Genomic DNA, 20,677 nt, shown 5'->3' with positions numbered 1-20,677 from the left:
CTGATGAGCCTGACACTGGAAACAGACTCGATCATCACGAGCCTAACCCTAATCAAAATCATGAGCCTATCACTATATTAGGTACAAGTATCATCAGACTGGCACTGTGAGACTGCCATCCTACCAGGCGCCACCATTCATTAAACTCTTTTTTCTCTCTAAAAAACGTGTATAGGGCTTCGAATATTCACAATATTACATTAAACATATGGTACGAATTGAAGCAGTCGATATATGAAAGAATCGAGGATCAAATGATTTTAGTTACCATGTACATCCATGCTAATTAAATGATAAGTAAAAAAGAATTTGAAAGTTCTACATCCAAAGTTAAAGAATCAAGTCGACAATTTACGATCTGTCTTCCTCCATCTTGACAACCCCTCTTCCCCCTTGTACGTCCTTATGTTGAAACGCTCAAGCTTTCGGGACAATTATTTTATTGTTGATCCGTCAACACTGCACCGTGAGCTCGAATCCACCTTCAAGTCTCTTGACACGTCTCCATGAACATCAAACTTCTCTAAATTCAACTGGTTTTTGAAACGCTCGAGCTTACGTGACAATTTTCCTACTGTTGATCCTTCGCTGCGCCGTGAGCTTGAATACACCTGAAAATCTCTTGACACGTCTCTATGAACATCAAACTTCTCTAAAGTCAACTGGTTTTTGATTCTCTGAGGAAGTTTTTCATACAATTCCAAGATGGCTCCCCAGAGTTCCTCCCGTGTTTCTTTTTCTCCATCGGCCTCCATTGTGGTTGCAGGTGCATGTTGGTCTGCTGATCTCTCTTCAGGACCACAAGTTTGTCGTCCCATATTGTCTGAGTTCACAGTACTGAATGAGGTTTGATCAGGCTGTGACGAGTAGTACTCCTGGTAGTAGCTGTTAAAGGGTCTTGTTGGCTAAGGAAAATCAATCGTCTTGTATGGTGTGATTAGAAGGTATTGGGATGGCCCTGCAAGCATATATACTGCAAGGTATTGAGAAGGCATTTCATAGGTCAAACGTTTTTAACTCTGAAATAGAGTGAAATGATGAAGAAATGGTCATCCTATTTTTAATTATCATTGGTATAGCAAGCACCATGAATCTAAGTTGACACCTTCCATGCAAACACACACGACAAACAGCAATGAATTTCAAAGGGATTTTGCTAAATTGTGTTCTAGTTCGGTTTAGAAACACATATATAATTCTTAAATTCGAAAATTCTTCTACACCAATACGACACTATTTTTACATTTTTTTTTCATGTGGATCGGTTATAAGGAATCAAATTTGTTTTTCATGTCCTATCTTTCTTCGTCTTCTTCTTCTTATTTTTGTAAGAGTTCTCTCTTGTTTCTAATTAATTATCATTTATATTCCTATATCATTTTTTCATATTGTTTTAGGATTCCTTTCTGTGCTGAGAATGATCGATTGTGTAAAGAAAATATATGAGCACTTAAAAATAAAAATATTCTTGAAGAGAGAAAAAAATGTGAATTGAAAAATAACAAAAAATAAGTTATAATATTTTTAATATTAATACTTTTAATTCTAATGAAAATAAAAATATTTATAATATAAATAAAAATATTTTTTACATTGATGTTTTTAATAATAATAATAATTAGAAATCTAAGATTCTAATAGCTTGAGTCCTTCCATCAAACCCAAAAAAAATTGAATCCTGATGTTATACCCAATACCATTAGTTCATGATAAAAAATCGAGGAAACTTGGAACTTGACGAATGACCCATTTTATCTTAGATACTGACGTAAGACCGAAGAGAATTAAATCCTAACAACGAATCGAAGAGAATTGAGTTTAGATACAAAACCTATTAACTTCAGGCCCTGACACCATATTCAAAAAAATTAGATTATAACATGGGATCCGCTAATCATGGGTCAGGATACAGATACATTGCCAATGGCCCCAAGCCCAGGGGAGCAGGTTTATAGACCCTAAATGTGCTGATCTAAACCTGGTGCATTGATCCACAAACACAAGCATACGATTCTGCAAACCCACTTGCCTGAGTTTGTAGCTGGATTTATGGGTCTAGTCCTCGCATCTATGGCATGGTAGCTCACTATTAAGAGTCTATAACCCTATTAAAAGTTACATTGATCATTTTTTTTTAAACAATCTATCAAAATTAGATACATTCCAATAAAAAAAGATAATGCCACTTTTTCTTTGCAGTTTTTATAATTCTTTGTGGCAGAAACAACTCTATTATTATATTATTTTAATCCAATCTTAATTAATAGAATTTTTATTAACATTGATCAGAGTGGCATGAAACTTGCCAAGCATATCTTTTCTCACGTAATTTAGATTTATATCCATGAAATTATCCATTAACTTCTCTCTTACCTGGAATTGATAGTATCAATGTTTTTCTTCTTCAAAAACAAATAATTAACGATGCCTTGATAATTACTATATTGTATGAATATAATTTTCCAATTAAGCTTGCCGGATCCATTAACCATTGTTTTAAAAACCATACTAACCTGTGCAAGTTGATTCAGAATTTCAAACCTAGCCAGTTAAGAAACCAGATCCATCTAAGTTAAAAAAGACTTGAATTTTTTTTTCGAATTAACCAAGTTATTTGGTTGCCTCCGCATCATCCCGTTAAAATCGAGTCATCAACTTGTCAAGTCTTTTTTTCGAGTCGTGGACCGAACCTATTTTAATAACTCAGGGTAAGATGAATATTTCGTACAAAAATGAGGGATTGAAGTGGTGATTTTGCCTCAGTTTGTTCATGATATTTCTTAGAAAGTTTTTATGACTTTTCTCCTGCAGCCAAGTGGCACCGGTTTGAAAAGGACATTCGTTGGGTGACAGCACAGCCTTGAAGAGTCAATGAACTCAATTCAAGACCTCGTGCCTGCCACGTAACAGATGATCGATCAGTACTATTTCTTATTTATTCATATCGATGGACCTAATTGATAGCTGCCACGTACGACCTCATTGAACGTCATGGTGGAGCCCTTGTGATCATTGACCTTTCTGCGAAATAATTGGAATGAGAAAAAAGAAAGCAAAAAACTTCACAATGTATCAATTATAATAGTATATCTTCTTTAAGCTCCCAGAGGATTTATGTTATACATAGAGGGTTTAGGTTACATCGAGGGTTTAGATTTTGTAAGCGCCATAAATAGTGTAGAAGGTTTGAGCCACTGTAAGGAGCAGGATAATCAAGGCAGCCATTGCTGATATAAAAGACCAAGGAGTGCGAAAATAAGTAAACGTGAAGCTTGCCCATTGCAAATGCCATCTATTCTTGTAGTATTGGTTAACATCACTGAACATCTCGGACAAATAACACCTTTCGATGTCAAATGCTACTTCCTTGCCCAAATCATTGACGAATCTTGCAACTTCTGAATCAGTGCCAAAGTAATTCTCAATAATATTGCAGTCACACAGATACTCTACGTCTTTAATGCTGTTGATCAGGCAGTCTAGAAGAGTTGCATAGGTCGTGAAATGATTGGAAGAACCACTGTGACACTGCTCGAATGCTACACAGTTAAGCAAAAGAGAAGTCATAGTATCATCAATGGTTATGGTAGGCATTTCTATCACCCCGTTCTTGAATTTCACCACCAAGAAACTATCCGCAGGATCCCCTTGACCGACCTTAATTCCAGCACGGCGAAGTTTGGATACAGATTGGATCATGGGAGTTGATGTGTCCACGCAACGTGGCTGGGCTTGCTCAGAATCTATGAAACTTGAACGAACTAAATCAAGTAGATGTTTGGCTTTGAGATTATTATGCTTAGCAATAATATAATCTGGCCTTTGCAGTGCATCATTGAAGAAATCTAAAGCAAGCTTGCTCAAAGAAGGGCCAGATTCTTCTCCAGGCGTTCTTGTTATCTCAAATAAACGCTCAAGAACAAAGAAAGGAATTTGGTTCTCAAGTCTAAGTAAGTCCCTGTAAAAAAATGGTATGATCCATGCCATGGTAACAATGGGATCATCGGCCTCAAATCTAACTACATCTCCAACTTTACGAAACAATTCTATAATAAAAACGCCATCAAGAACCATCATTTCAACAAATTCATAAGTCTCAAGATGGATAATTTGCGAGTAACACTCTCTTGCATTCATTTCTAGCGGCTGTATTGCCCTCAACAAGACTTCTAAGTCCAAACCGTTGTTCTGTGTCCTGGAGAGCATAGACCCTAAATACCCCCACTTGTGCTCTTCAATCATCCTAAGACGCGCCTCACCATGATGATAAGGCCCTATTGAGACTATATGAGGTTGGTAGGACTTACCGTTGATATCAATGAATCTTTGGGGGACTTTAAAGATGCAACATGAACTGTTAGCAGCTGCTTTTGTCAGTAACTGTGGTGGATCGGAGATTTTTTGGCGCATCAAGCTCAGGCGATCCTTGTTCACCTCCCACATTTTTGTGACATGACTGGCTTCTTCATCTTCTACCGAGTTGCTTCCCAGTTCACTAGTCTTGATCATGATTTTCTTGGGTCAATTGTCCAGAAAGTTACAAGACATGCGCAACTGATTCCCTTTCTTGACCTTGAGAAATGGTTGGTAAGGCAATCACAGGCGACTGCGTTGGGACAGGCTAGCAACAGGCAGATATGGAAAATTATCAATACGGTTTGGGAAAACCTCAAAAAGGTACCTCCGCTATTGGGTTAGTATCAATTTTGCCCCTACCAATTATTTTAAATCATTTATATTTAGAAAATACTGTGCTTGATAACTTTACATTTTCTATTTAATTTATGAATCTCTGTATAATTATTTATTAGGATTCTTTTTCTATCCAAGATAAATCAGTGAATAGTATAAATAGATGTATTTAATTACATACTATTTGAATAAAAATACTTAGTAATAAAACTTGAAATTTAAATTTTGCGTGATAAACTCTTTAATAAAATTCCATTTTATTTTTTTTTGTTGTCTTTTTATATAGTTTTTATAAGTGTCATTTCTTAACCAATAAAATAACTCCTTAGAATTAAATGTGTTAAAAATTATAAAAATTAACATAATACATCACAATTACTCCCGCAAACATTAATTATTTAGCAAATATATTAGGTTGTCAATGAAATATTATATTGGAAAAATACTCAGTCTTCATATAATTATATATTTTATTCTTAAAAAACATAACATAACTTCACATCGTGCAAAACAAAACACAACACGGCCAATAACATGTTAGCGCATCTCACCAATAATCCCACCGCTTCCATCATCAAGCCCAAAATCGTCAATTCGGCTCAAGATATCGACACGTCACCATCCACTTCATTGTTACTCATTTTCCACCTTCCTCATATTGACCATTCTGCCCTTCTCCACCATCCTCTTCCTCCCGCTATATTAAACCCCTCCATCAACAGGCCAAATCCACAGGCTCGCATTATATAAAAAACCCATCAACGCCATCTGACCATCCATCAATGGCATCCGAATCAGACCAACCCGGATCCGACTCCAATACCCCTGCCAACGGCGAGATCACACCCAAAATCGCCCTGATCACCGGTATAACCGGCCAGGATGGCTCTTATCTTACCGAATTCCTCCTGAACAAAGGCTATGAAGTTCATGGCTTGATCCGTCGGTCATCCAATTTCAATACGCAGCGGATTAACCATATTTATATAGATCCACACAATGCTCATAAGGCCCGAATGAAACTCCACTATGCCGATCTAAGCGACGCGTCGTCTCTCCGTCGCTGGCTCGACACTATCAGCCCCGACGAAGTCTATAACCTGGCAGCCCAATCACACGTGGCTGTCTCTTTCGAAATCCCTGATTACACGGCGGATGTCGTCGCCACCGGATCCCTCCGCCTTCTTGAGGCGGTGAGATCTCATATTGCCGCGACAGGGCGGAGCCATATCAAGTATTACCAAGCGGGATCTTCGGAGATGTTTGGATCTACGCCGCCTCCGCAATCAGAGACCACCCCGTTTCATCCAAGATCCCCATACGCGGCGTCAAAATGCGCGGCGCATTGGTATACTGTCAATTACAGGGAAGCTTATGGGTTGTATGCTTGCAATGGGATTCTTTTCAACCATGAATCTCCACGTCGTGGAGAGAATTTTGTGACCCGAAAGATTACGAGAGCTGTTGGGAGAATTAAGGTGGGGTTGCAGAATAAGTTGTTTTTAGGGAACTTGCAGGCGTCGAGGGATTGGGGTTTCGCAGGGGATTACGTGGAAGCAATGTGGATGATGTTGCAGCAGGAAAAGCCTGATGATTACGTGGTTGCGACGGAGGAGTCGCATACGGTGGAGGAGTTTTTGGATGTGGCATTTGGATATGTTGGATTGAATTGGAAGGATCATGTTGTGATTGATAAGAGGTATTTTAGGCCTGCAGAAGTGGATAATTTGAAAGGGGATTCGAGTAAGGCAAGGAAAGTGCTTGGTTGGAAGCCTAAGGTGGGGTTTGAGCAATTGGTGAAGATGATGGTTGATGAAGATATTGATTTAGCTAAGAGGGAGAAGGTTCTTGTTGATGCTGGCTATATGGATGCCCAGCAACAACCTTGAACTGATACATCCGGTGCTCTCCTCTGGTTCAGAAATTAAGTTATGGAGTTCATGTCCCCGCTTTGAATTGTTAGTCATAATTTTTTTTTTTCATGCATTTCAAGTTTATAGGAGGATTTTTAATTTTTGCGTTCCTTATTTTTCCTTCTTCATAATTTGTGAATTGAATGTGAGATCAAATCATATCAGATTGGATCTGAATTTTGTGCAATTAACTACAAAACGTTGAAGTCGTATTATTGCTTGCAATTACACACTTACTGCCTGTATGGTAGTGCGACCAACCGAGTGACTGGACATGCTACCAAACAATGAACATAAACTAGAGATGCAAAGTGTTTGGTTGAATAGAAATAAACAATTTGTTAATAAGCATGAAAAGATATACATCCTTTGTCTTTACTGTCTTCATTTCTTCTGCTTGAGAGATAACCAAGGTTTCAAGACTTCCATGCTGGTGCTTTCTGTACTGATTGGCACTTGATGCATGTTGGGTCTGGCCATGAGGACGTGTTTGTGGTTCAAGTTAAACATGAACACTCAATGCTGATATCATTGCTCTTGCCTTTTTCAGGAAAATTATGTGTTATGACGAGCAGACTGTTTGATAAATCTGACAATTTTACTACCTCTATAAAATGGAAATGAAAGAGAATTGGTTGTGGGGTTAGGGCATTGTTTTTAAACCCAACTCCGGTTCACCAAGGGCAAGTCTAAGGTTTTGAATTAGATTGGTCGACTTGGCTTCAATTTTTTTATTAACATAATTTTGAAGAAATTAATTTAAAAATCAACAAGTATTCTCAGACTAGCTGGATCACATGTTAATCCGGGTTAGCCAGAACTAAACACCAAGAAATAGGTTTTAAAATAGTGAATTGGGGTGGCTAGTGTGCTGTTCTTTCCTTAAATTATGTTCGTGATTGTGGCTTGCATTTGAGACCTGCATTGTTCCAGTACAAGATCATTCTGTAACTGTTTGTGTCGGCAGGCAGCAGCTTGCACATTGTAAGTAATTGAAAACGATGGCGCACATGTACATGCTATTGTTTAACCATTCGGATCAATTTGGAACACGCTGCTGGCTTCTCTGCCCATTTGCATCACCATTAAATTAAATGCTGAGAAGAAAGAATGGTAGATGTGGGGTTGCGGCCCTTGTGAGCTCACTTGTTGCCTGTCCTCTATTGTTAAAAAAATTAAGACATCACTTCCATAATTTTTTGGTTTTTTAGTGTGTTTCATAAGTTTGCTGATATAAAAAAATTATTTTGATATATTTTTAAATAAAAACTATTTTAAAAAACACCGGCTATCCCGTTTTTATCAGATCTGAACTCATGTCGGTGCGGTACAATCTTCACGTTTTACAACAATTACAACAAATTGTCTACTTCAGCAGGTCAATACTTTCAGTAACTTGACGGGGAATCTATCTTGATAGGATGGCTTAAAAAAGAATCACAACTTGTTGCCTGTCCTTTTCTACTACGTTGCTTGTTAGCAATGGGGGCAAATTTCGATCTCAAGGGAGATTGTGGGTTAAACAAATGACTAAATAAAAGGGAAAAATAAACAAGGTGAAAGGAGAACGTAAAACACTTAGTCTGACTTGGCTTCATTTGCAGGTGGATTGGATTTTAGGACAGATGATGAGCTCGATCTGATCTCTGGGTCAACTGCGGCAGTTGCAAATGGCTTAACAGATGAACGAAGAGATTCTGGCCCCTCTGCAGCAATTCTCTTGCACAACGCATCACAATTACTCATAACCTCAGTCAACCTCCCTTTCAGCTCCCCAATCTCCACCTGCAGAGAATGAACTGCATGTGTTGTCCCAAGTAAATAAAGTTGATCAAAGATGCAGTTAGAATAAGAAACTGAGATCAGTACTAGTGGCTCATCAAACTGTAGTGAGCCGAAAGGCAAACACTACTGAGAGACAATCAATTCTCTAATAATTTATGCATCTGGTTCCATAATCCGTCAGTAATCCATTCCCATTCGGTATGTTGTTATTACCTTCTGATAGATGCTGTGAAGAAGTCTTCATTGCTGACACAGAGTAGTTAAGCCTTTGAAGAAGTTTAATTGCCAAAGCATCTGCCACTTCTATCTTATTTTCTATCTCCTCCTGCAATAGTTTTCACCGAATCAATGTTCGTAAAAGAGAAAGAAGTTTTCCAGGTGAAAGCACCCCCCTAAAAGGATTTGAAACATCAACATACTGTGGCTGTTGTTGCGCTCTAGTTCAGACAATCCAGTTAAGAATCAGTGGTTCCACATATTCATGGGCAAAAAAAGAGTAACAGTTCACATGGTTCATCAGTTATGTCTTTTTTGACATAGAACCTTGTTTACACTCTTTGAACCTGATCTATTAAAGAATAAGGTCATCCAGAATTGCGTGTATATGAAGTAAAACCAGATCGTCTGGTTTCTTTAACAGCAGATTGGACATTTCATGTTTCTATCATATATAGCTGGCTACTTTCCACTGATGCCTCACCAAAACCTAAACATAAGCATTGAAGAGTTGCAACCACTACGTAGAAAATTCAGTTAAATGTGGTCCTAGCCTTTAAACAAGTTTTTTACAGATCCAATATGAAATTTATCATCATCCATGGACCATGTCCATGAGGGAAGAATACATCCTAGTAATAAAATTCAACCTGGATCTTAACTTATATCAAAAACTGCATCAGATAAAAAACTGAAAATCAACATAGAATCCACTGAGAACCCGCGACCACAAGATCATATGATCCATCCCACGCCTTTACAATTTAACTTCATTTTATAAACTGGTCTTCTATTCATAGTAGTTCTTGATGACAGACAAACCTGTTTCGTGCTTATCTGCTGAACCATCCCCTCTTGCCAATCACGATATATTGAGAAGAGCTCCAATAACACATTTGGATTTACAGTTGCTGCATTGACCATTATAAACAACACCCATGCATATACCAATTGAAAAGATTAGCCTTTCTCAAACAAATTTAAAAGGGATGGGAAAGACACAACAAGTAACATTGCAAAATTACACCCCTGAACAATATACATCACATTAAAAACCACATCGAACAGCTACCATTCAGCCTGGCATCGCATTAATTTCATTCTAAACAAAACGTTTAGGAGAGAAAAAAAGCACCAAACCTGCGATTCTTTTCTTTTCTCTATCTGGAACATGGATAATGTAACAAACCCTCGAGTGTTTGAAGTTAAGAACACTCACACACATTCGAAAGCTAGTTACTTTTCTGTTTCATCAGTAGATATCTTTGTTCAAATCATTCTTCACTCACTGAGTAAAGAGAGCGGATTAATTTACGTTTATCTAACATTCTAACTTCTATTCAAGGCTTCAATGCAGAAAGTCTAATGCAAGAAGGAAATGGAGAGATAAAGCAAGTCCGAGACTCACCAAGAGCTGAAGAAGACGATGCCTTCCTCACCAAAATGTCATTCAAGCTACCCTCTTCCTTTGGAGTTGAAGTTAATATTGGCCTTGTCTGAAGTAAAAAAAAAAAAAAACTAATTTTTTTGAACAAAAAGATAGTGTATGTCTCCAAATTGGGATTATTTAAAGGATAATAAAAAGCTTACAATTTTGAGGGATTTGAGCTTCTCCAAAATGGGATCCAAAGCTTCTGATCTCTCAGTGACAGTAGTGATTTCGTCTGTCATTTTCTTTACACCATACAACAAGCAAATTATTCAACAGTGACAAATTTATTGTAAACGATAACTGAAATTAGAAGAATTACCTGTGAACTTGAAAGACTAGATTCTGAGGCACCCATGTTACTTCTTCAATTCTCTTCTTCAGAAGAACGTTTGCGCGTGTATTTCAATCTCCACCGAGAACTAAAGGTTCGACACCGCCGGGGAATCGCAGAAGGGGCCGGTACTCGTCAGTCTGGGACTCCTAGTTGTCGTAGTGGGTTGATTCGACGGATTTTAGTTTTGTGGCTTTTCGATCTCTCAGGTACGATAGGTTTCAATATTAAGGTTGTTTAGATATTAAAATATCATAAAATTAAAGGGGTTGGTTTAATGATTTAGGTATTTGTTTTTATTGATTATTATAATTTTAATCTCAAGTGAAATTATGAAAAATAAAATTAGTATAAAATTTTTAAGTCCTAGCTGGATTTAATAAATAAATGGGTTTACAGTGCGCGCAAATTAATTTATATATACCCCGAACACTTAAATAAAAATAATATCAAGCACCAATATTACTTTCATACTTGGAATCGTTACCCAGCTTGGCTAGTTTTTTTTAAAAAAATTAGCCTCTCAGTTTTTCCCACTTCCTCCTTATTTGTTTTTTAATTTTATTTTTATATTTATTTTAATAATTATACAAATTATCTTTAGATAAATTAAATTAATCGAGTCATAACAAAGTCTATACAACTCCTATATTATTTAATTTTAAACTTAAATTAAGTAAAGAATCAAAATAAGAAATTCCTTTTTATCAATATTATTTTTATTTTTTTAATTTTATTTGTAAATTTTTTTATCAGTCGGTTAGGTTATTTTTAAATTGGTTAAGTTGATTGAATCATGTCACAACAACTCTTGGAAAATTTAATTTTAAACTTGTTCCAAGCAATAGTAAAATAATATTCATATCAATTTCATAATTTTTTTTTTTTTTCATCCTGAATGCACTTTTAAACTAATCATGTCAATTAAGTTACGGTCGAAGCAACTCTAATAATATCTAATTTAAAACCTAATATAGGTAAGGAGTCATATTATAAGGTTGATTTATTTAAAAAAATTTAATAAAAATACTATATAATTTTTTATGAATATCTTTTTTATTGCTTTTAATTTTTTTTTAGTTTGATACACGGGCTAAGCTAGTGTATATACATATCAAAATGGGTATGTAAGTATATGCCCATGCATGGTAATTTTCTTCATTTCACTCTATAATATTCAATTTTAAATGATAAAATCAATTATTAATGAGGTGAGAGCTAGCTCTCTAGCCCACACTATGTTATAGTTTATTTTTTTCTCTAATAGTAAAAATATAAAGATGCTGTGGATATTGGACAATATACTTTTAAAATATTAAAATAGCTACATACCATATGACATTTAAAAAAAAAAAAAAAATAATGACATACTGCATCGACTTACAACTTGATTTACAAGATTAAAATTATAATGATTTCATATAACATAAATCAAATAAAATTAGAAAGATGAATTTTATTTAATTAAATATTGAAGGATAAAAACTAAAAAATATTCAATTTTTTTTTAAAAAACCCAAAAACACAACTCAAGTAAATTTAAGAAAAATGGTCAAATTCACAATTCGAGTAATGAAAACAAGATATTTCTATTAAAAAAATAAAAAAAAAATACAAAGACCAGTTACCAATCAACCCATTATTCAAGTACAAAATTTTTAAAAAACAACAAAAAAAATTCAAACTAACATAGACTAACTTGTATATACATAACTTGAATTATGAAATTACAATAATTTCATTAAAACAATTATGATTTTTAAAAAACAACTGAGAAAAAAATTCTTTTATCCCACCATAATCCGTTAAAAAATTATTGATGTATAATTTCTTTTTTTAAAAAATTATTTGGGCTTTAATTTCTTTAAAATAAATTTTTTTAAAAAATAAAGAAAAACATTTCAAAAAGAAACTCAAAAGTGTAGGCCCAGTGAACCAATTCTTGGATCTTATGCAATGACAGATATTTGGGCCTGAAAGCATATAAATCCGGGTTTGCAAGGACAGATCCATTCATCTTCCATTTAAATCTTTTTTATTTGCCTAACTAACTAACTAACTATATATATATATACATAACATAAATGACTCGTTGTTTATATCTCTAGGATAGTTAGAAAATTAAGGTCAGAGGTTTTCAATCTTTAAAATTTATTATTATTTTTATTTTTTTATTTTAAAATACTTACAAAATAACTTAGATAGGCATATAAACCCTTCAATTCCCCGAAACAAAGCAAAATAATTTTTTGAAAACAAGAACTTAAGTCAAAACTTAAAATATCCAAAAGGTCATATCTTTTTTTTTTAATAAATTTTAAGGTAAAATAATACTTAAATTAAATTTTTATTGTGGAACACATAGATACCACGATCAACTTTTTTTATGATCAAAGTCGATAATAATATGAATTTTAACAAGAAATCCAACCAACCCTCCTTTCTTTTTTATTTTATTAAGGATTAAAAAATAAAAATAAAAATAAAGCTTTCACCAAAGTTAAATCTCAATAATTTCAGGACTTAAAAAGACATCATTGAAAAAGTATAAGAATTAAAATGAATTTTTTTTACACCAACTACAAAAATTTCCATCCATTTCAACAGTAATTTTCTCTTTAATCATCTGTCTTATAGTCAATCATGTATAATGTACAAAGGCTAGCATTTAGCATATTGCAAGGATTAAAATAGCACAGACCCACCACAAATCCAGGCCATTATTCTTCATTTTTATCTTTTTCATAACTAAAATAGTGTTTCATATTATAGTAATTGTTATTTTTAACATATTTTTTATTAAAAAATATTTTTTATTTTTTAATGTTAACATATTAAAATGATTTAAAGTAAAAAAATTAATTAAAATAATATTTTTTAAAAAACCTTTCTGGACAATAAAAACAAAGACACAATAAGCTTAAAAGACAACCCCGCGTAGGAAAAAAAAAAAAAGCTTAAAAGACAACCCCGCGTAGGAAAATTTTTTTTTACTATAACCTAACTTGATTTTAAATATAGTACCGCTGCCAAACTGAACGTCAAGGCCGGGCCGGGTTTTGTAAGTGATCTATCTTCCTGTCTAAACATAATTCCGCAAGCCCGTAATTTTTATTCTTAAGAAAATTGTAAAATCAATCAAATGAAGAAAATTAACCAATCTTAATATTAATAAATTCAAAGCCGATATTCTCTCCCTCTCACAGGGTGTGTCAACATGAAAACTACAAAACCAGCCGCAATTAAAAAGACGCCGGTGGGAAGGAAACCTGCCGCTGTCAAAGCCGCTACTGATTCTGCCAACGAGGAATCACCGGTTCCAAAAACTCCACCCAACGCCAAGCAGACACAAAATAACGACATGACACCGTCGCCAATTGCCGGTTCTGCTTCGAAACTTGAACAATCATCAGGTAACGATAACTATTCCATTCTTTCATGCAAATAAATAATTAATTGTAGTGTTATTTTTATTCAACTAGTTTAATATTCTTAATTAGGTTTTTTTAAAGTTTCTTGTCCTGTGATGTGATTTTTAGGTTTTTATTGATGTTTGCTATTTTCTTTAATACTAGTTGATGGAAAAAATATAGAAACGGATGTGAGTATGGTGACACTGGAAACTACAAAACCTCTTCCGATTAAGAAGAAGGTTGTGAGGAGAGTGATCAAGGTAGTGAAGAAAACCCCTGCTAATGCAAAAGCTCTTTTGGAGCAAACCTCGACAACTGTGGTTGCTGCGAAGTCTAATGTTGAAGAAAGGGAAAAGGAGGAGGAACTTGCTGTTGATAATGTTGGAGAATCTATAAAGAAGGAAGGAGTTGCAATGGGAGTGGAAGAATCTAAGGAGGAAAGTGTGGAAGAACCTGTAGTCGATTCTAGGAAGGAGGTTGAAGCGGTTAATGTTAGGGTTGGGGAGTCTGTTAAAAGGGAACGAACTGTGGTGGATATACCTGCTGATGAGGTTGCGGAGGTATCTAAGAATGAAGAACCTAACAGAGTGGGAAAGGGGGTTAACGAGGGTGAGAAGAAAGACGTGGGCGATGAAGTGGAGGCCAGAAATGAGGCTGTTAAGATGGAAGGAAGTATGGAGGAACAGGTTCGAAGAGAAGAGACTCAACACGAGCAAGATGAGTATGGTGGTGATGACGGTTATGAGGAGTATGGAGATAGAGTGGACTTTGAAGATCCTGTTGAGGATGACTTTGAAGATCCAGATGAGCCTGTTGAAGAAGCTGATGCAATGGAAGAGGAACACAGAGAACTAACAGCTGTTGCAAAGGAGCGTAAGATTAAGAAAGAATATGAGATATTTGTTGGTGGATTGGATAGGGATGCTACAGAGGAGGATTTGAGAAAGGTTTTTGAGAAGATTGGTGAAGTAGTTGAAGTTCGATTACACAAAAATCTTTCAACAAATAGGAATAAGGGATATGCATTTGTGAAATATGCAAACAAGGGGCATGTGAAACGCGCTTTGTCTGAAATGAAAAACCCTGTGGTATGTATCACTCCATAGTTTTGGCTTACGTTTTATTAGTATCATATTAACTCCTCAACTGTTCACAGATTCGTGGAAAGCGATGTGGGACAGCACCAAGTGAGGACAATGATACATTGTTCTTGGGAAATATATGCAACACATGGACAAAGGAAGCTGTGAGCATCTAATAATTGTATTTCCTGATTGTTTTTAGATTTTTTCAATGATTTATAATATAATGTGGGTTGGCAGATAAGACAAAAGTTGAAGGATTATGGCGTTGAAGGTGTTGAGAACATCACTGTTGTACCAGATGCTCAACATGAAGGGAGAAGTCGTGGTTTTGCATTTCTTGAGTTTGCTTGTCATGCTGATGCAATGCTTGCATACAAGAGGCTTCAGAAGCCTGATGTTGTATTTGGTCATCCAGAGAGAACTGCCAAAGTGGCATTTTCTGAACCTATACGTGAGCCTGACCCTGAAATTATGGCTCAGGTGAAGACTATATTTCTTGATGGCCTTCCTCCTCACTGGGATGAAGACCATGTTAGGGATTGTGTGAAAGGTTATGGGGAGATTGTACGAATTGTCCTGGCACGGAATATGTCAACCGCCAAGAGAAAGGATTTTGGATTCGTCGACTTCTCTACGCATGAAGCTGCAGTCGCTTGTATTGAAGGAATAAATAATAGAGAATTTGGAAATGGTAACACAAAGGTAATATATGTTACTTTGTAGTTGTTTCTTTTCCCATTCCTTTTCCTTATTTTTTTGTGTTTGTAACAAAATTACTTTATCTAGAAAGCTATTTCTAGGTTTCATTAAATTATTTTGGCATTTTCCTACTTGAAACAAAAATAAGGATTGAGTTGTGGAGGAAATGTGTTTAGAGTAACCTAGATCTTCTTCTTTTCAATTTGCTACTTTCATCAGTTTTAGTTTTATTTTCATATCCTTTCCTGGTAGACTTTGATCATTCCAGATTGATGCCTGTGAAATGCATGCATTTAGTTGCGTGGTGTACAATAAAGTTTTACCGTTTTTGTATCTAATTTGGTAAGAGATGATGTATGAACTGAGATCATGATATTGTCATGTGCTGGCAGATGAGAGTTAAAGCGAGGCTGTCAAATCCATTGCCAAAAACTCAGGCTGTGAAAGGTGGAATGTGTGGTGGCTTTCGAATTGGTCATTCTGGAAGTGGAAATTATTTAAGATCTGGTAACCTTTGATCCTGAGGATTTGAATATTTCTTAGCATGCATTTGTCTCCATTTGATTTAGGCAATTGTGTTACAGGAAAGGGTTTTGGGCGGGGCGGGCATCATTCAAACTGGGTGAATTTTCAACGTGGTAGGGGTTTCTATCAACGAGAACGTGGTCAAACTAGTAGAATGGGTCCCCGTGAGTATGACTATAATGATCGATATGACATGCTTCCTGGGAGGCAAGGTATTCAGTGGCCTCTTTCTTTTTGAGTGAGCTCACATACACACAAGCACTCCCTTCCTTACCAATAGATGCAGATCTTTCACGCAGCCACAATTAAAAATCTAACTCACATTAATGTATTGAGTAGGAGGAAGAAGGGGTTCTTTCAGAGGAGGTTATCAAACAGCTACTAGAGGTATGGCTGCTGGGCCATCAAGATCTAATATCAATCGAGCTTGGCACGAGATCCCTGAGCGAGGACATAGGGGCTATGTTTCTTCAAGGAGGCAACCATTTTCTCCTGAAGAATCCTTTGACAGACGTTTCAATGGAAGGCACTTTGATGACCCCTATTTTTATGATGATGGTTCACATGGGATGAAACGATCATTTTACATGACTGTAAGGATTTCTTTTTGTGGCCTAAAAGTTGGAATTTGGTTGGTTGTTTTAAATTTTAAGCTTCTGTTGTTGTTTGTGCATCCTTTATATTCTTTAGAGTTTGAAGTTTTCCTATGCTTTTAGGATCAAGATCCTGATTACATGGAACCCAGTAGGCTCCGACCCCGGTTAGATTTCGCTGATCCCCGAGTAGATTATGCTGATCCGGCAGCTTCATTTCGTGGGATACATTATCGCGGTATGGATTATGATGTCCCCAGATATTTTCATTTTGTGACATGTTTATTTTATTTGTTTTATTGTTTTTGATATTATCATCCTCATGGCTTATGTTTCAGATACCTATGGAGCAGGCAGTGATCCCTACTTTCATGAATATCGTGGTTCTGATGTGAGCAATTAATCCATAGCTTATCCCGAGTCAAATTTTAATTACTAACAGTTTCATTGTATTTGTTTTCCGTTTGTGTTGCAGTACGATCCATATCCACCTTACTATGGGAGGGACCACTCATATGGAGGTGGTTACCACTATTAGGCACAAGCAAATCTGGTAATTGCAATTTGCCTTGTGGCTTTAACTCCTCTATTGGATGTGATTCTTGAAGTTAAAGATTTTAACTTCAATTGTGTCTAGGTGGGCTTGGAAAAGCAGGATGCTAATCATTGGTGATAGGCAAATGGCTTGCTGTTCTGAAAGTAGTTGAAGCTGCCTTTCATTTATCTTTTTGATGTCTTGTATTTTTCCTCATGATTCCCTTACTCCAATATTCTCTCCCTATGAAATTTTGGGTGCAGTGTCCAGAGAGTTTGTGTCTAGTTTAGGGTATGTCTTCAAAGGACATAGATTAAGCAAGTGAATTCTCTCTATATTTTGGAGATTGGAATAGGCATTTTCCCCTTTGATCTAGGTATGAACTACTTGAGGATTTACATCATGGATTGCATTATGGATTATTCTAAAGTAAAGTTTTTGGTTATGTGTTTATGTTCCTGAATCATGGATTGAATATTGATGTTGATGGAAGCCAAAACATAACAGATTGGTGACAATGGTTTATGGAAGTGCAAAGTTTAAAGTCAGTTTTTCTTATAGTCATGGAGGTGAAGTTAATACTGAGCATACTGGTTCTGGCTTCGTGGAGATTCCTTAAAAATTTTGCAAGAGAAACGGAAGGTTTAGACCTTCTATGCCCACATGGGAATTATAAATCTGAAATGCACCGTCTCGTGTGAGTTTATTTTGAATTGGAATGGATTTTCACTCTATTAAAATTAATGGTTACTTTAGTATGCATATGACTGGTTCACCTGGATATTTTGGCTGGTCGTTCAAAATTTATGCACCTATTGCTGAAGCACAACTGTTGGGAATTGCATTTTATTTAATGGTGCATTGCCCCCAAGTGAAATTGAGATTTTGAACACCTTTCATTTAATTATTTCTTATGAGGAGAACTAGCAATTGGCTTGGTCCATAACATATTTTGATTTTTCAGTAGCATTAGCTTTTTATGTATTTTGAGAGTGATCTTTATGGTATCTTTACATAACAGAATCATTTGGTTTGGGTTGAGATTGGAACTGACAGATTTTGTGGTGAGAGAGACAGATCTGTATTTCAAGGTGAATTGATTCTTAGGTAAAAACTGTCTCTTATTCTGATTTTTACTTTGTACTAGCATTGGATTGATGGAGAAATGGCATTGGTGTGCCTGCAAGGAAATATATGTATGCCTTTTAAACTTCAGTAGTTGAATTGCTTTTCAAAGCTTTCAAGCAGTTTTCGATGGTGGTAATGGCCTACAGTTCACTGTATCATAAGGATACATGGCATAGAATCCTAAAAATTGTGGTTTTAAAGGTTCTTATATAGTACTCAATTGCATTTTAGTCTATGCTACAGTTGATTTATATCCCTGATAATCTGAATATTTGATGTTTGTTTATGCTCCTTCATGTACTTGGAAGGTGGTAGATATCAATTGCAACGTGGTGTGCTGACTTGAAACAATGATCAAGTCTCGTATCTCCTGTTGGGGCATTGTGATAGTGATGAGGTTGATTGCATGTGTTGAGAGTATACTACCTTTTACCTATTTTTTTGTCAAAATTGTGGGGCATAATATTTTGAATCATACAGCTTGCCTAGATACCTTTTAGCTACTTTTTTGTCAAAATTGCGGGGCATAATATTTTGAATCATACAGATCGCCTAGATTTCAGTGGGGTTGCAGTGTTGATTTAGGTTTGTTATCAATTGATTTGTTGTAGAAAACCATGTTATAATTTGTGTTTACCTTGTAATTTCCTTTACTTGAAACAAAAATAATAAGTATTTCCTCAATGATATTTTCCTTTTTTGCCTCAAATTGTTCTTGTCGGGGGGATCTGTAAATCATTCTTTTGTATGATAAATAAATACTTGATGGTTGCATGGTGGTTAGGATTTTGGATTTCTATGCAAGAAGATTAGGTGCTCCATGCTATAAAATGAATCCATTTCTAGAAACTCTACCTGCAGTGGACACAGTAGTTCTACCGAACAATGGCAGTAGCTTTTTATTTTAGTTGTGTAGGTATGTTAATGACTGGTTAAATTTTGCATATTTAATTCTTCTTCTCGGTGCATGATGTTTTCTTGTTGGTCAACAATACTTCTAGTCGATACATTGCAATCAATCATAATGCAGGGGACTTGTAGCTCATAATGATGAATGCAGTTAGGGCCTAATTAATCTGTTGAACCATGAGTTGTCAATCAGGTTTCTATACATGAGATTTGAGGTGTTTGTCAAATGTAGTGATAAGCATCCACCATATTAGTGGTAGGAATCTCTTATCTAGTATGTGTATTTTTGAATAATTCTTTAGATATGTAATGTATATTTTTGAATAATTCTTTAGATATGTAATGTACCTTGGAGATTGTTTTGACATCGTGATATGGCTTTTAAATCTGCCTTGTACCTTGGAGATTGTTTTGACCTCATGACAATTTATAACCTTTAATTGATTCTGGCATTCTGTTCTAGGAGCAGTAAAGGTTTTCTATGTGATGTTAATAATAATAATCTATGAACCCTTTGTTATAATTTAGGGACTAGGGAGCATTTTAGAATACTGCGTAGGTGCTTTTCAAAGTGGTTTTTGGGTACACTAGGGCGTCGGAGTTTTGTTGCTGAATTTATGTATCCTCAGGGTTGTGTGCCTTTTTGTTTGTCCCAGCTGCTCCTTTCTCCTCCCTCATATTTCCTGAGTTCTCTCCTTCCATTTCTAGATAATCAATTTTTTTTCTCTCATTTATGTATATTTGAGTTGAGGATCTTGATTTTATCACTGCAGTGAACATTAATTTGAGCGAAACTACTGATACATTCTTAATATGTTTTTCTATTAGTTGATAGAATCTGTTTCTCATAATGTATCTTTAAATTGGATGCTTTGTATCTCTTCCGGTCACTGTTGCATCATTGTGCTCCAAAAAGGTAAGAGACTGGGTTCCCCACCCCCAGCTTCAAGAGTTGGCGTGTGCCCCAGGTAAGTGGAGTTTTTGCTACACTTCAAGTGTTGGGCCGTGTGCCCCAGGTCAGAGGATGTGTTTAACTCATCTTAGCTGGGAAATTTGTGTGTTCTTGTTGGTTCCTGGGTTATTGTAAGACACAGGGTTTTGTCATACTGGTTTCCACGTGAACGAACCGAACAAGACTCTTGATTGTTTGAATCATCGTGGATTGATGCCCGTGTAGATCAACTATCGAAACAGCAACCATCTTAGGTTGGGTTATGAAATTTTGTGATTTGATGTGTGATCTGTTATTAATTGGTATGATCCTAACTTGTTTTGGTCATATGATGCAGAGTCTGTGTCCTTTCAAGCTAGGGCCAGTGTTGTGGTCAAAAGCTTAGAGATACTAATTGGTTGTCTGCTCCTATCAATGACTTGAAAATCACCACATTACCACCCCAGCCTTTTTCTATCCGTTGTAACAC

General features: G+C 35.8%; 4 protein-coding genes across 5 annotated transcripts; 2 read left to right on the top strand and 2 right to left on the bottom strand.

Moving 5' to 3' along the window:
- Window positions 1–3,012: 3,012 nt before the first annotated feature.
- LOC105126691 (UPF0481 protein At3g47200-like) lies at window positions 3,013–4,631 on the bottom strand. The gene has a single exon (XM_011027632.1). It carries the CDS (start codon window positions 4,507–4,509, stop codon window positions 3,151–3,153), a length of 1,359 nt encoding a protein of 452 aa, XP_011025934.1. The 5' UTR covers window positions 4,510–4,631; the 3' UTR covers window positions 3,013–3,150.
- A 762-nt stretch (window positions 4,632–5,393) lies between these two features.
- On the top strand, window positions 5,394–6,817 carry LOC105126690 (GDP-mannose 4,6 dehydratase 1). The gene has a single exon (XM_011027631.1). It carries the CDS (start codon window positions 5,475–5,477, stop codon window positions 6,579–6,581), a length of 1,107 nt encoding a protein of 368 aa, XP_011025933.1. The 5' UTR covers window positions 5,394–5,474; the 3' UTR covers window positions 6,582–6,817.
- Window positions 6,818–7,909: 1,092 nt separating this feature from the next.
- Window positions 7,910–10,632, bottom strand: LOC105126689 (uncharacterized). Of its 2 annotated transcripts, none has more exons than XM_011027630.1 (6): window positions 10,358–10,632; window positions 10,197–10,280; window positions 10,015–10,102; window positions 9,429–9,517; window positions 8,604–8,715; window positions 7,910–8,390 (listed from the first exon to the last, which is right to left on the bottom strand). In XM_011027630.1, the coding sequence occupies exons 1-6, from the start codon at window positions 10,391–10,393 to the stop codon at window positions 8,356–8,358; spliced, it is 444 nt and encodes a 147-aa protein (XP_011025932.1). In that variant the 5' UTR covers window positions 10,394–10,632; the 3' UTR covers window positions 7,910–8,355. The 2 variants fall into 2 exon arrangements, with proteins under 2 accessions (XP_011025932.1, XP_011025931.1); XM_011027629.1 differs by having other exon boundaries at window positions 7,910–8,404; window positions 10,358–10,631.
- Window positions 10,633–13,481: 2,849 nt separating this feature from the next.
- On the top strand, window positions 13,482–18,434 carry LOC105126688 (uncharacterized). The gene is made up of 11 exons (XM_011027628.1): window positions 13,482–13,782; window positions 13,945–14,870; window positions 14,939–15,028; window positions 15,105–15,569; window positions 15,959–16,073; window positions 16,151–16,303; window positions 16,431–16,684; window positions 16,808–16,922; window positions 17,023–17,075; window positions 17,160–17,237; window positions 17,322–18,434. Exons 1-10 carry the CDS (start codon window positions 13,587–13,589, stop codon window positions 17,220–17,222), a joined length of 2,430 nt encoding a protein of 809 aa, XP_011025930.1. The 5' UTR covers window positions 13,482–13,586; the 3' UTR covers window positions 17,223–17,237; window positions 17,322–18,434.
- Window positions 18,435–20,677: the final 2,243 nt, after the last annotated feature.

The sequence above is a fragment of the Populus euphratica genome, unplaced genomic scaffold, assembly GCF_000495115.2.
Source record: "Populus euphratica unplaced genomic scaffold, PopEup_1.0 scaffold41.1, whole genome shotgun sequence".
In the NCBI taxonomy this organism is placed as follows: domain Eukaryota; kingdom Viridiplantae; phylum Streptophyta; class Magnoliopsida; order Malpighiales; family Salicaceae; genus Populus; species Populus euphratica.
This window is presented reverse-complemented; position numbering and strand designations above follow the sequence as displayed.